The sequence below is a fragment of the Lontra canadensis genome, unplaced genomic scaffold (genome assembly GCF_010015895.1).
Source record: "Lontra canadensis isolate GAN:19392208 unplaced genomic scaffold, GSC_riverotter_1.0 scaffold88, whole genome shotgun sequence".
NCBI lineage: Eukaryota > Metazoa > Chordata > Mammalia > Carnivora > Mustelidae > Lontra > Lontra canadensis.
In genome coordinates, this window is record NW_022631082.1 from 7,871,221 (window position 1) to 7,883,221 (window position 12,001).

At 47.0% G+C, this 12,001-nt stretch overlaps 1 protein-coding gene across 1 annotated transcript; it reads left to right on the top strand.

The window, feature by feature from the left end:
* Positions 1-1,403: 1,403 nt before the first annotated feature.
* Positions 1,404-10,605, top strand: CLEC17A (C-type lectin domain containing 17A). The gene is made up of 12 exons (XM_032883482.1): positions 1,404-1,443; positions 1,587-1,667; positions 3,088-3,120; positions 3,207-3,257; positions 3,341-3,382; positions 3,572-3,613; positions 4,402-4,530; positions 4,616-4,678; positions 6,356-6,451; positions 6,661-6,812; positions 7,607-7,716; positions 10,230-10,605. Exons 1-12 carry the CDS (start codon positions 1,404-1,406, stop codon positions 10,360-10,362), a joined length of 972 nt encoding a protein of 323 aa, XP_032739373.1. The 3' UTR covers positions 10,363-10,605.
* Positions 10,606-12,001: the final 1,396 nt, after the last annotated feature.

The window sequence follows — 12,001 nt, forward strand, 5'->3', positions numbered from 1 at the left end:
ACTGAGCCATCCAGGTGCCCCTGCTGCCATCTTCTAAAAATTCAATTTGCCAGAGTCATGGAATGAGAGAAGAGAGGACTGATGCATGATCATAAGGCTGCTGGCCCCAAAGGCTGATGGTGGTCCTCTGGAGAAGCACAGGCAGGCTCCCTCTTGGGAATAGTTCTCCAAATGGCTCCAGCCTGGTTATTCTACCGCCTTCACTTGGCTCACAGGAAACTCCCACATCCGTCCTGAACCCAAAGAAGCAGCCACTCTTCTTGCAGACCTTCCCCCGCAAGTCCATGCTTTTGCTTCTTGCTGTTTTAGATATGAGTCAAAACCTCATCCCTTGCTTTACCCATGGGGTGAACAGACTTTTGTCTTTAATTTTCACTTTTTAAATAACTTCCAGTCAATGTCAAGCTCAGGGTGAAAAACTTGCCTTTGCAAGTTCTGTGTATATGACAGTGGTGACCAGCCCCCAGTGATCCTTACATCCTGTTGTTAACACCCTTGTGCTGTCTCCTGCCATGACTCTGAGCTGGTCCATGTGAAAAGAATAGTAGAGGATATAGTTTGTGACTTGGGTGGCTAAATCATAAAAGGGCTCAATGGTGTCCATCTTGGCCTCTGCCACACTGTGGGGGATGCTCAATCAGCCCTCTGGAGAGCACTTCATCTTGGAAGCAGATTCTTCAGCCAGAGCCCAGCCGTCAGAGACCCCAGCCCCAGGGAGCCTCTTGGCTGCATATGAGAGGTCCCGAGGCAGAACCACGCAGACAAGCTACTCTTGAACTCCAAGCCACAGAAACTGTGAGATAATACGTGCTTGCTGTCCTTACGCAGTCAGAGAGAGCTGAGCCAGCATCCTCTGACCTCACTGTGGAATGTGGGAGTACTTAGCCCCTATCACGTCAACATTTTGTTGCAAATGTCACTTCCAGGAGACCTCTTTGTATCTTCTTTATATCTCTACATTGGCCCCTATCTTATCCCATTACTCCATTTTATTTTTTAAACAATGCTTAGTGACTGCTGGAAATAAAATAAAAAACCAAACCGTATTTGTTTATTTCTACGTTTAGGCTAGTTCAGTGTCTGTCTTGTCTTGATGGAAAGTTCTATGAAGGAAGGAACTTATCCATCTTTTCCACCCATGGCCTGGTGCTCGAATGCAGGGGTTGCTGTCATTGTCACATCTGTGCATGAATCCAAACTGGGAAAAAGGTGTGTGAGTGTGTGTGTGTGTGTGTGTGTGTGTGTCTGGTTTGGGTGGTTCCCCTTAAGGTGGATTTGCATGTACTTGACTTTTGATGAAAAAGAGAACTGAGAGAAGCCCCAGGCACCTGAGCAGGAGGCATAGGAGGCAGAAGCTGTCCAGCCCTGTCTCTGCCTCTTAGGATCCTGTGTTAGCTGCAGCCATGTACATGTATACCAACTCTGGGGGTCAGTACCTGCCAGGTATGGCCCTGGCCAGGCTTGAGCTGGGGGTCAGGGATGGTTGGGACCCAGATTACAGTATTCCCCACCCTGTGGCTGGAAACGGGGGCCTGAGGGACAGAGGAGGGAATGGGCTGGACTCTCATCTGCTTTTCCTCTGGAAGGGACCAGAGAGGAGGAGGAGGATGATGGTGATGACTATGAGAATATGGCGCCACCTTACAAGGACCTTCCTCCCAAGCCAGGTAAGATGACTTCTCTGAGGCCAGGTGAAGGAATGTGTGTTTCATAGCCTGGGGAAATCAGGGTCCCCAGGGGATGTTAGCTGGACATTATGGACACACAGTGAGCCTCCTGAGTACCCAGCTTAAGCCAGGCACTATGTTGGTGGGAGTATCTGTGTCTCCAGCTGCCCTTGAGGATCTCTCTGTTTGAGGGGAGAGGCGGTTCTGGGCACAGCCTCAGGCGAGCAGGTTTGAGAAGGGAGGGACAAGGAGAATGGGAAAATCTCCAGGGGGGAATTGAGTGCTGGGAGGATTGGCCTCAGAGGAGGGGCTATTGGAGTGGGACTTGAGGTATGAGTTGGAGTTTGTTAGGAAGAGATGTCCAGTAGAGAACTGGTGGGTTGTAAACGTCCTGAGACATGAAACCTGGTGTTTCATAAAACTGTGAGTGGGCCAGTGGCTCCCCAGCATCCTCGCATTCACATTTTGGGCCCAGATTGACCTAGATCTTAGACTTGGGTGCTTCATGCCTGGCCCGGGACTCAACAAGAATCTGATTAAGTGGGTATAAAAATGAAGGCTTAAAAAAAAAAAAGTGAAGGCTTTGTGGTTTCCCTGAGCCAAATCCCACTAGGGCCTCTGAGGGTTGACTGTGCTGTGCTGGTGTCTTTGAAGAGGGGCCATTCCATGTGGGGTGGGGTGCTGCATCCTCCACTTCTTAATCCAGAGTCAGACCAACCTGGGAGGTCCCTAGGCACCATGGGGCTCAGATGGAGGGAGGAGCTGAACTCACTTGGCTGTTTGTCTGTCTCCCGGGTCCCACTTGGTACCAATATAGTTCTTAAACCCACCACCAAGATGACTTCACCATCTGACCATCAGTAGTACTCCTTCCCCAAAGTTAGCCTCCTCCCCATCTCTAATTGCAGCCCAATCTCTACCCCATCTTTATTTCCAAATCCAAAGTCATCACCCTACTCCAGCAGAACTAAAACCTAACTGTAACTTCTTCCCCCTACCTCAGTGCAACTCCAGTCCCAATCTTTATCTCCATCACATCCTGACTCGCAACCCTACTGCCATGTCCATCACTGTCCCCAACCCATCTTCAACCCCATTCTTATCCCAACCACAGCCTTGACTCCAACACTAGCCCAAACTCACCTGTCTTTAACTTAGGGTAAACAATTGTCCCAGTTTGCCCAGGACTGAGTGATTTCCTGGGATGTGGGACTTCCAGTTTTAAAACTGGGCAAGTCCTGGATGATCCAGGATGGTTGGTCACTCTGTCTTAACCCTGTCCCCATCCCTACCCTCAATTCCATTCTTATGCTCCACCCTATCCCTAGCTTTCCATTTCATCCCAGTCCTGGTTCCATCCCTGCCTCTGATCTGTTTCCGACCCTCATACCAGCTCTAATCCTGAACTTCTCTTCTGCAGATTCAATGGCTCCACCCAGGCCTCCCAGGGCAGGTGAGCTGGGGCTGGGGGTACAGGAGACCCAGTGCTGGCTTTGTCCTGCTCTGGGCCTGAGCAACCATTCTTCCCCCTGCCCCCAGGAAATAAAACGGACAACCCCCCACTTCCCTGCAAGTCCCCAAAGATCAAAGGTGAGAATCTAGGGCTGGGGTCTTTTGGCTTACCTGGATGAAGCCCTGGTCTGCATAACCATTGTCTTTCTGACCCCTTCTAGGCCTGGACCTCACCCCTGTCCCCCAAACATCTCCTCAACTGGGTGAGCTGTGGGAAGACCTTTTAAGAAGCTTGAGAGGAGACACCTGGAAGTCTTCCCTTCAGTTCCCCAATTCTGATTAGAGAACAAATCAGATGGGATGAGGGAGGTGTTGATCTTGGAAGACAGAGTCTTTCAGCAGCTTTTTTCCCCCAGCAACTTTGAATCAACCTTTTCCCCCCTTTCTCCCAGGTGTCAATCTGGAGCATCCTCCGTTCCAGCCATCCCTAGCTAGTAAGTCCTCATGCCCTCCCTGTGGATCCCTATCTTCCCTTTCATGGTTGCATGTATGCTTGAGTCAGACCTCTAGCCACAGAGGGAGACCCTGGGGGCAGAGAAATGTGTCCTTTCAGAAGCTCCTTCCCTCTGAGTCTAGACCAGACCCTGAGGGATGCAGGGTGCCTGGCTGATAATTTTTAGGTCCCACCTCCTACTTGCATAAGGTATGGGAAACATTCTCTGCCTCTGATGCAAAGGTCCTAGAATGGGGAGCAGCTTGGGCAGGGGCTGCCGAAGAGTATAAGAAATGCATCATAAATGTTTGAAGCAGTACTGGGTCCAAGTCATGCATGACCTCTCCAAGCCCTCAGGTTACTTATTTGCAAACTGGCAATAATAATTACATCTGTGTCATAAGGGAGAGGATCCAATAAGATAACAAGGATGTGACAGGTTGCTTGGCACACAATAAGTTCTCTTTAGTGTTCTAGGTTAGGTTGTAGTTGTGTGAGGTTATGGTGATGGTGCTGGATTTGGAAGTGGAGATAGGAATGGAGATGTGGCTTCATTTGGAGATGGGGAGGGGCTACATTTGGGGAAGGGGTGGCCCCAGAGCACAGTAAGTGCTCTTCTGGGCTTCTTCATGGTTCTTTTCCCCTGACCCTCTCTTGCTGACCCCATCTGGTGATACAGTCATGACCAGGGATCTCTGTCTCTCTGCTTTTGGAGAGAGGCTCAAGTGTCTCTTCCTCACTCTCTGAAGCACTAATACTGGTCTCTCTGTCCCCATCCTCGTCCCCCAGTAAAGCTCAGTCAGAAGTCCAGGTGTCCTGGATGCTATCAGGAGGAGAGACTGGTGGTGTACCTGTGCCTGCTGGTGGTGGTGTCCCTGGTCCTGGGCTGCACTGGTCTGGCTGTGACTCTGATTAAGTGTGAGTAGGAAGAGGATGGGGCATGGGGAGAAACTGAGCATTGGTCATGGGAGGACTTGAGCTCAAGATGTATTCTTACTCGTAGACCAGGAGTTGGTGGAAGAGCTGAAGATATTAACCTTTCAGCAGATGGCATGGCAAACAAATGGTAAGTGGTTCCAATTGTCCCTTCATCCCACGCATATTGAACACTCAATGTGAGCCCTCAAACCCAACTCCAAGACCACTTCCAATCCCATCTTTGCCAAGACTTGTGTTAGGTTTTGGGGCATAGGTAGGGTAGTGAACACCTCAGGCACAGTTCCCGTTCTTGTGGAGTGTGTGTGTGTGTGTGTGTGTGTGTGTGTGTGTGTGCATGTGAGTCTAGATCTCCACCATCCAATATAGTGGCCATTAGTCTTGAGTCACTGGCTATTGAGCTCTTGCAGTGCAGTCATTCTGAACTGAGATGTGCTGTAATTGTGAAATACACACCAATGTCAAAGACTTGCTACAAAAAAATGTAAGATATCTTAACAATATTAATAACAAGAATCTTTAATATTGATTACTCATTAAAATTATACTTTGGATATATTGGGATAAGTAAAGAAATAACATTCAAATTAATTTTGCCTGATTCTTTTGACTCTTTAAAAACATGGCCATTAGAACATTTAAAATTATGTGTGTAGTTTATATTTTATTTCTGTTGGACAGCAGAGTCAGGTATTGAGAACCATTTACCAAATTATCACTCAAATGAGTATAAAATTTCAAATCTCAATGAATTGTCCAAAGGAAAATCATTCTATTAAAAAAATATAATTAGGGATCTTGACCTTATCTTTGGGAGGTTCAATAAGGGCTTCTTTAGGGAAAGAGTGCTATGGTTGAGTGAGAGAAGAGAAAAAATTAATCAAGTGAGATGTTGAGGGTTTCAGGTATATGCAAAGGCCCAGTGGTAGGAGGCAACATCATAAGTACAAGGGAGGAGGATGGTGCAGTTGAACAGGTGAGAGGCGGTGGTGGCTTGAATGAGAGTTGTGGCCATGAGGATGGAGAGAAGTGGGTGGAGCAGAAAGTTTTAGGAGGTAAAAGCGACTAGACCTGGAGATGGATGGGAATGGCAGTGAGTAAGAGGGAAGGGTGTCAAGCTGGAAGAGGGCATGTTTGTGTGAGAGTAGGGAGAATACACACATTAGTTGTAGCAAAGTCTTCTGGGTTGACATGGCCTTCACCATGTTTGTTGAAGTCTGAAAATTGTTCCATTCTATGTGCATGCTTTCTCTGCACATCTCAGATCAAGCCACTGTTCTGCCCAAAACCTAGTGATGGCTTCTCACTGCCCAGAGTCCAACACGAAACTCTTGGCTTAGCATTCAAGGACCTGGACATCGGACCTCACCCTGTTTTGAGCTTTAGCTCCATGAGGTTCACCTTGATCTCTACCACAGCGGCCTTCCCCAACACACTTGCCTCTGTACCTTGGCTTCCAAGGTGGCCCCTGCCTGTGGAGCCTCCCTCTTCTATTCGCAGATACTGAGTCACCATCTTCCTTCAAAACCCATCTCCTCCAGGAAGTCCACCATCTCCACTCCTCCCCAACTCCCAGAGATCAATGCCTCCTAGGCATTGATCTAGGACCACTCTAGGACCCTGAGCCACTCTAGGACCCTCTCTAGGCACTGCACATGTCATTTTGAGTTCTAGCACCACTTACTAGAAAGAGGGTGCAGTGGGGAGCACCGATCTTGCTTCTGTCTTGTGTGTTTGCAGTCATTGGTGGGTGGGTGGGTAGATGGGGATTTGGGTTTCTAACCTTCCAGCCTATCTCTGCTAACAGTGACTGGCATGGCAGGGATAGCTGGCCTGAAGAAAGACATTGACCACATAAGAACTAACACCAACCAGTCCCTCCGAGAACTTCGGGGGTTATTAGGTGAGTGGGACTTGGGGAACTGCCCTGAGATGGGGGGCATGACAGAGCTGGCACATTGCACAAATCCATGGGGGTGATTCACACTACAGTCTATCTGAATGGTGCTACCTGGAGTTGAGCAGTACACAGCCTGCACAACTCTATATGGCACACCATGTACATGACCCTGGCTCTGGGGCCATTCTGACAGCATTCTGTTCTGTCTCCAGATTGTACCAGGGTCACCTGCCCGGAGGGTTGGGTCCCTTTTGAGGGAAAGTGTTACTACTTCTCCCCAACCACCAAGTCATGGGATGAAGCCCGGAAGTTCTGCCAGGAGAATTATTCTCACTTGGTCATCATCAGTAGCTTTGCTGAACAGGTGATCTATCCATTCCAAGCCCTTGAGAATCAGTGGGATTCACATATCCTTCCCTGGTCTGGATGGAGAGAAATTGGAATTGCTTTTGAGCCACTAAGACTTTTTTTAATAACAAGGTTGTGAGGACATGCCCTACTTGAGTTTAAATCCTGTTTGTGTTTCTTATGCTAAGTCTCAGTTTTTTCTCTAACCTGGAGATATAATAATGGCTATCTCTTAGTTACAACCCTGTAGGTTAGTGTGTGAGTCAGGAAAGGTTATGTTATGCTAAAGTAACAGACAGTCCCCATAGCTCAATGATGAAAATGGAAGAGGCAACTCTGAAAGCTTCCACTTACTTGTACTCACAAAGCAAATCATATGGGTCCTCCTATGCTTTTAGGTGGTAGGGAAATAGTTCCACCTGTGGAGGAGAATTGGCATTTTGTAAGCAATTGCAATGATTTGAGGCTACCATGGTTAGATAGCAAAATGCTTTGTACATAGTACATATTATTTGTACTTTACAGATGAGGAAACTGAGGCACAGTACATTTAAGAAACTTGCCTGTGGTCACTTACCACTAGCGAGTGTCAGAGCTGGGATTTGAGCCCAGATGTTTGCATGGTTTATCTTTCCCCATCATTTTATTTTATCTGTGTCATTATTTTCAAGTGGATTTCTTGTAGACAGAATATAGTTGGATCTTGTTTTTTAAATTCAGTCTGACAATTTCCAGCTCTTCATTGGTGTTTTTAGACTACTTATATTTGATGTAATTAAATTGATGGCTGAATGGAGTTTGTACTTGCAGAACTTTGTGGCTAAGGCTCATGGCTCTCCACGGGTATACTGGTTGGGGCTGAATGACAGGAACCGTGAAGGGGACTGGAAGTGGCTGGATGGGTCACCTGTCACTCTGAGGCAAGTATTGAGGGCTCTTGGGGTCTCTGCTCCCTGTGGGTCTTTGTGCAGTTAGAGCCAGAAGATTCTCTAGAATCCCAGGCGAGGGCGGATAGAGGAGGCCGAAGGGTGCTTTTTTTGCGAATAGGGCTTCTGGTCCTTGTACCTTTTAAATTTTCCTCCATTGCAACATCTCCTCCTTTTGGCACAACTGCTCAAATACATCAGGTCCCCAGGTCAGTGGGTAAGGGGGAAAAAACAAAGGAAGGGTGGTGACAGGGCAGGAGGTAGAGGAAGTGTCTGATATGCCAAGAGGATGAGCAGGATCTCTGTGTCTGTCTCTGACTCTCTGGACTTAACATACATTAACCCATTTGTTTAATCTTTTTAATAATCCTGTAAGGAAAGTACTGTTATCAAGTCCATTTTATTTTATCTTATTTCTTGTTATTTTCCATTTTCTTATCATTATCCATTTTCAGGATGAGGACACTGAGGCACAGAGAGGTTAACCAACCTACCTCAGGTCAGAAAGCTAGTAGGTGGCAGTGCCAACCAACGTAGCTTTAAAGTCTATATTCTTAGCCATTATACTTTTTCAAGGAGTGTATATATTTGTATTTTAAGTAAATGTTAATAAACTGACCCTCATAGTGGTTATACCAATTTATTCTTTAACTGGCTTCACTATGCTTTTCTTCTTCAAGAGTTCGTCAAGCTTTTATAATTTTTGATAGCTTAATTATAGGTGAAAATGGAATCACAATATAGTATTAATTTGCATTTCTCTTATAATGCCTGAGATGGGGTATCCTCTCATACGTTTAATAGCCACAGGTATTAACTTTTCTGTGACATGTTTATTCATATCATTGGCATATTTTTATATTGGGAATTTAAAAAAGATTTTATTTATTTATTTGTCAGAGAGAGAGAGAGAGAGAGAGACTGCACACAAGCAAGGGGAGCGGCAGGCAGAGGGAGAAGTGGACTCCCCACTGAGCAGGGAGCCTGACACAGGACTCAATCCCAGGACTCTGGGATCATGACTGGAGCCAAAGGCAGATGTTTAACTGACTGAGTCACCCAGGCTTCCTTATATTGGAATTTTTTTCCTTATTGATTTCTAAGGACTCTTTATATATTAGAGATATTAGTGTCCTGATGGGGATCTCATTTTTTATTAAAGATTCCTGGAAGAATGGGGCACCTAGGTGGCACAATTGGTTAAACATCTGACTCTTGGCTTCAGCTCAGGTCATGATCTCAGGGTTGTGAGACTGAACCCCCTGTCTGATTCCACACTCAGTTTGAAATCTGCTTGAGATCGTCTCTCCCTCTTCCTCTGCCTCTCCTGCTCATGTTCTCTCTCTCTCTCCTTCTGAAATAAATAAATAAGTCTTCAAACAAACAAACAAACAAACAAACAAAATTCCTGGAGGAAGGCACAGCTCTGTGAATAGAGAAGGCAAAGTGTGATGCTGTGGGTGCTCAGCTCAGACTCCTGGTATGGGCTAGTGCAGCCCTCCCCCAGCAAGGGGCACTGACTGCTAAAGGCTCAGGGTTATGCTCTCTAGAGAGTTGTCCTCAGGGGAATGGGAGCCTGCTCAGCTAGAAGGTTACTCCACTCCCAGTGGGGTCAGCCCATAGCCAATGAGTGGCTGAGAGAAGCCTGGATCCCTTGTCACATATTGGGATAACTCGGTGGTGCTATTCATATTCCCGAGCTCCCTGTCGGATCAGGCTGGGGCGAGATCAGACTGAACCCACATCCCAGCTCAACGCCTCCTCCTGCCTCGTCCTGCTTCTCCCAGTCCTCTCCTGAGAGCATTCCTTAATAAATCCCATGCACCTAAATCACCAAATCAGGCTCTGCTTTAAGGGAATGTGGTCCAAGACACTACAATACCTGGAAGATTGGGAGGATCGCAGGGGCGAAGGAAGGGTTCTTTGTAAGAGGCAGAAACTGATCAGATGCAGGAAAGGGATTCAGGAGCAGATTAACCCCTGCGAGCGGGAGGTGGGGCTGAGTTAAGGCGGACAAGCTGGGGTGAAGGGGATCATGTGGTAGCTCCAGGTAATTCTGAAAAGCTGAAGAGATGATTAGGATGGAAGAGCCCTGAACCATGAAGGCCTTTCCTCCTCTCCCCTGCCCCCACCATATTCTTTCTTTAATTAATAGACTTTGTTTTTTACAGAAGATTTGAGCAGAAGGTACAGAGAAATGTTTCCTATGTTCCTTCTCTCCTGCACACAGTCTCCTCTATTATTAACCCCTTGCATTTTGTGTGGCACATTTGTTACAAGTGATGAACCAATATGGATACATTATTATGAACTAAATCCATTGTTTACATTAGGGTTAACTCTAAGTGCTGTGCATTTTACTGTTTTTTTTTTTCCCTTCATTCTTCTGGTTTTGACAAATATGTGACATCATGTATCCACTGTCACAGTATCACATATAATGCTCTGAAAACCCCCCTGAGCTCCACCTATTCATCCCTCCCCATGCCCACTTTTCCTCCCTCCAGCTTTTGGGACCCAGAGGAACCCAACAACCTCTTTGATGAGGACTGTGCCAGCATGAACAAAGGTGGCACCTGGAATGACCTCTCTTGTGACAAGACTACATATTGGATCTGTGAGCGGAAATGTTCCTGTTGAACCTCACAGCTGAGGGTGGGTGTGACTCTTTATCCAGTGCTCCTTGGCTCTTGGGGGTGAGAACCTTCTGCCCTTCCACGGAGGACTGCCTTTCCATGAGCCAACATGGATATAGCTAAGATGGAAACAGGAGCTTGGATATTGCAAGGCCCCTTGGGTGCAAGTGAGAGCATGTCTACGGTGAGGATTTGAGGGCTTGTTCCTTTTTGTTTCTAATATTTATTTATTTGGGAGAGACAGTGAGCAAGAGAGAGTGCACACAAGCAGCAGCAGAGGCAGAGGGAGAAATAGACTCCCCTGCTGAGCAGGGAGCCCCACACGGGGCTTGATCCCAGGACCCCGGGATCACGACTTGAACTGAAGGCAGACACTTAACTGAGTGAACCACCCTGATGCCCAGTGGGCTTCTTCAGTAGGATGGTGTCTTAGTTTGTCAGGCTGCTGCACCAAAAAACTAAACTTGGGTGGCTTATAAACAACAGAGATTTATTTATTGAAATTCTGGAAGCTGGGATGTCCAAAATCAGGGTATAGTGTGTAACGAGGGTCCATTTTCTGACTCATAGATGGCCATCCTCTTGCCGTGTTCTCTCATGCTGGAAGAGGTGAGAGCTCTCTAGGGTCCCTGTTATAAGGGCACAAGAATTCTACCCCCATGCCCGAATCACCTCCCAAAGGCCCATCACACTGTGGGTTCAGATTTGGCAAATGAATTGGGTGAGGGCCCATAATGCAGTCTGTAGCAGGTAGTTTACTGGAGAGGGACGAGGTCTTAGAGATTATCTTCAAGTTCTGGGGTCTGAGGAAACTCACCAAGTCCCTGATCATGGCTCTTAGGAAGCAGTGCTGGCCTGGGGGCTCTGGGTCTGACAATGACTGAGTTGGAGCTGAAAACTCCCTGACTCCTCTGGACCATGGTGTGCCTGGACAGGGCTCCCAGTAGGAGAGCCTGTCTGATGTGGAGCAGCTTCTGGGAAGCAGGTGGGGAAAAATTATTCTTGACAGGCAACTTTCTCAAGGTCTCAGGTGCGGTTTGCCCAACCTACGTGGCAGAATCAGGCCTCTGCCAAGATGTGTCCTATGAAACTTCTAGAAAGGCAGACCAGCTGAAAGGCAGGACTGCACCCAGTGTGTGGTCAGATTCCCAGGACTGCAGCAGAGCTATCTACCTGCCTGTGCCTTTAGGCTGTTTGTCGTTTGTAAAGATCTTTGAGGAAGTAATTCACTTTACTTCTGAGCAGACCTTGCTGGGCTATCAGTTCTTGCAATGTTAGAACTCAAAATGTCAGCTCACAGTGTGGTCCTTGGCCACTGTGTTGGTTTTCTGGGACTTTCGTAATAAAGTACCACAGACTGGCTTAAATGAGAGAAATTTATTATCTCACTGTTCTGGAGGCTGATGTCTGAGATCAAGGTGTTGAAGAGCTTGGTTTCTGGTGAGGCATCTCTCCTTGACTTTTGGATGACCCTCTTCTCCCCATGTCTTCACATGGACTTCCCCTTGTCTGTATCTGTGTCCTAATGTCTTCCTTTTATGGAAGGTCATATCAGATTAGGGCCCATTGTAATGACTTCATTTTCATTAATTACCTCTTCAAAGACCCTACCTCAAAATACAGTCATATTCTTGACATACTGG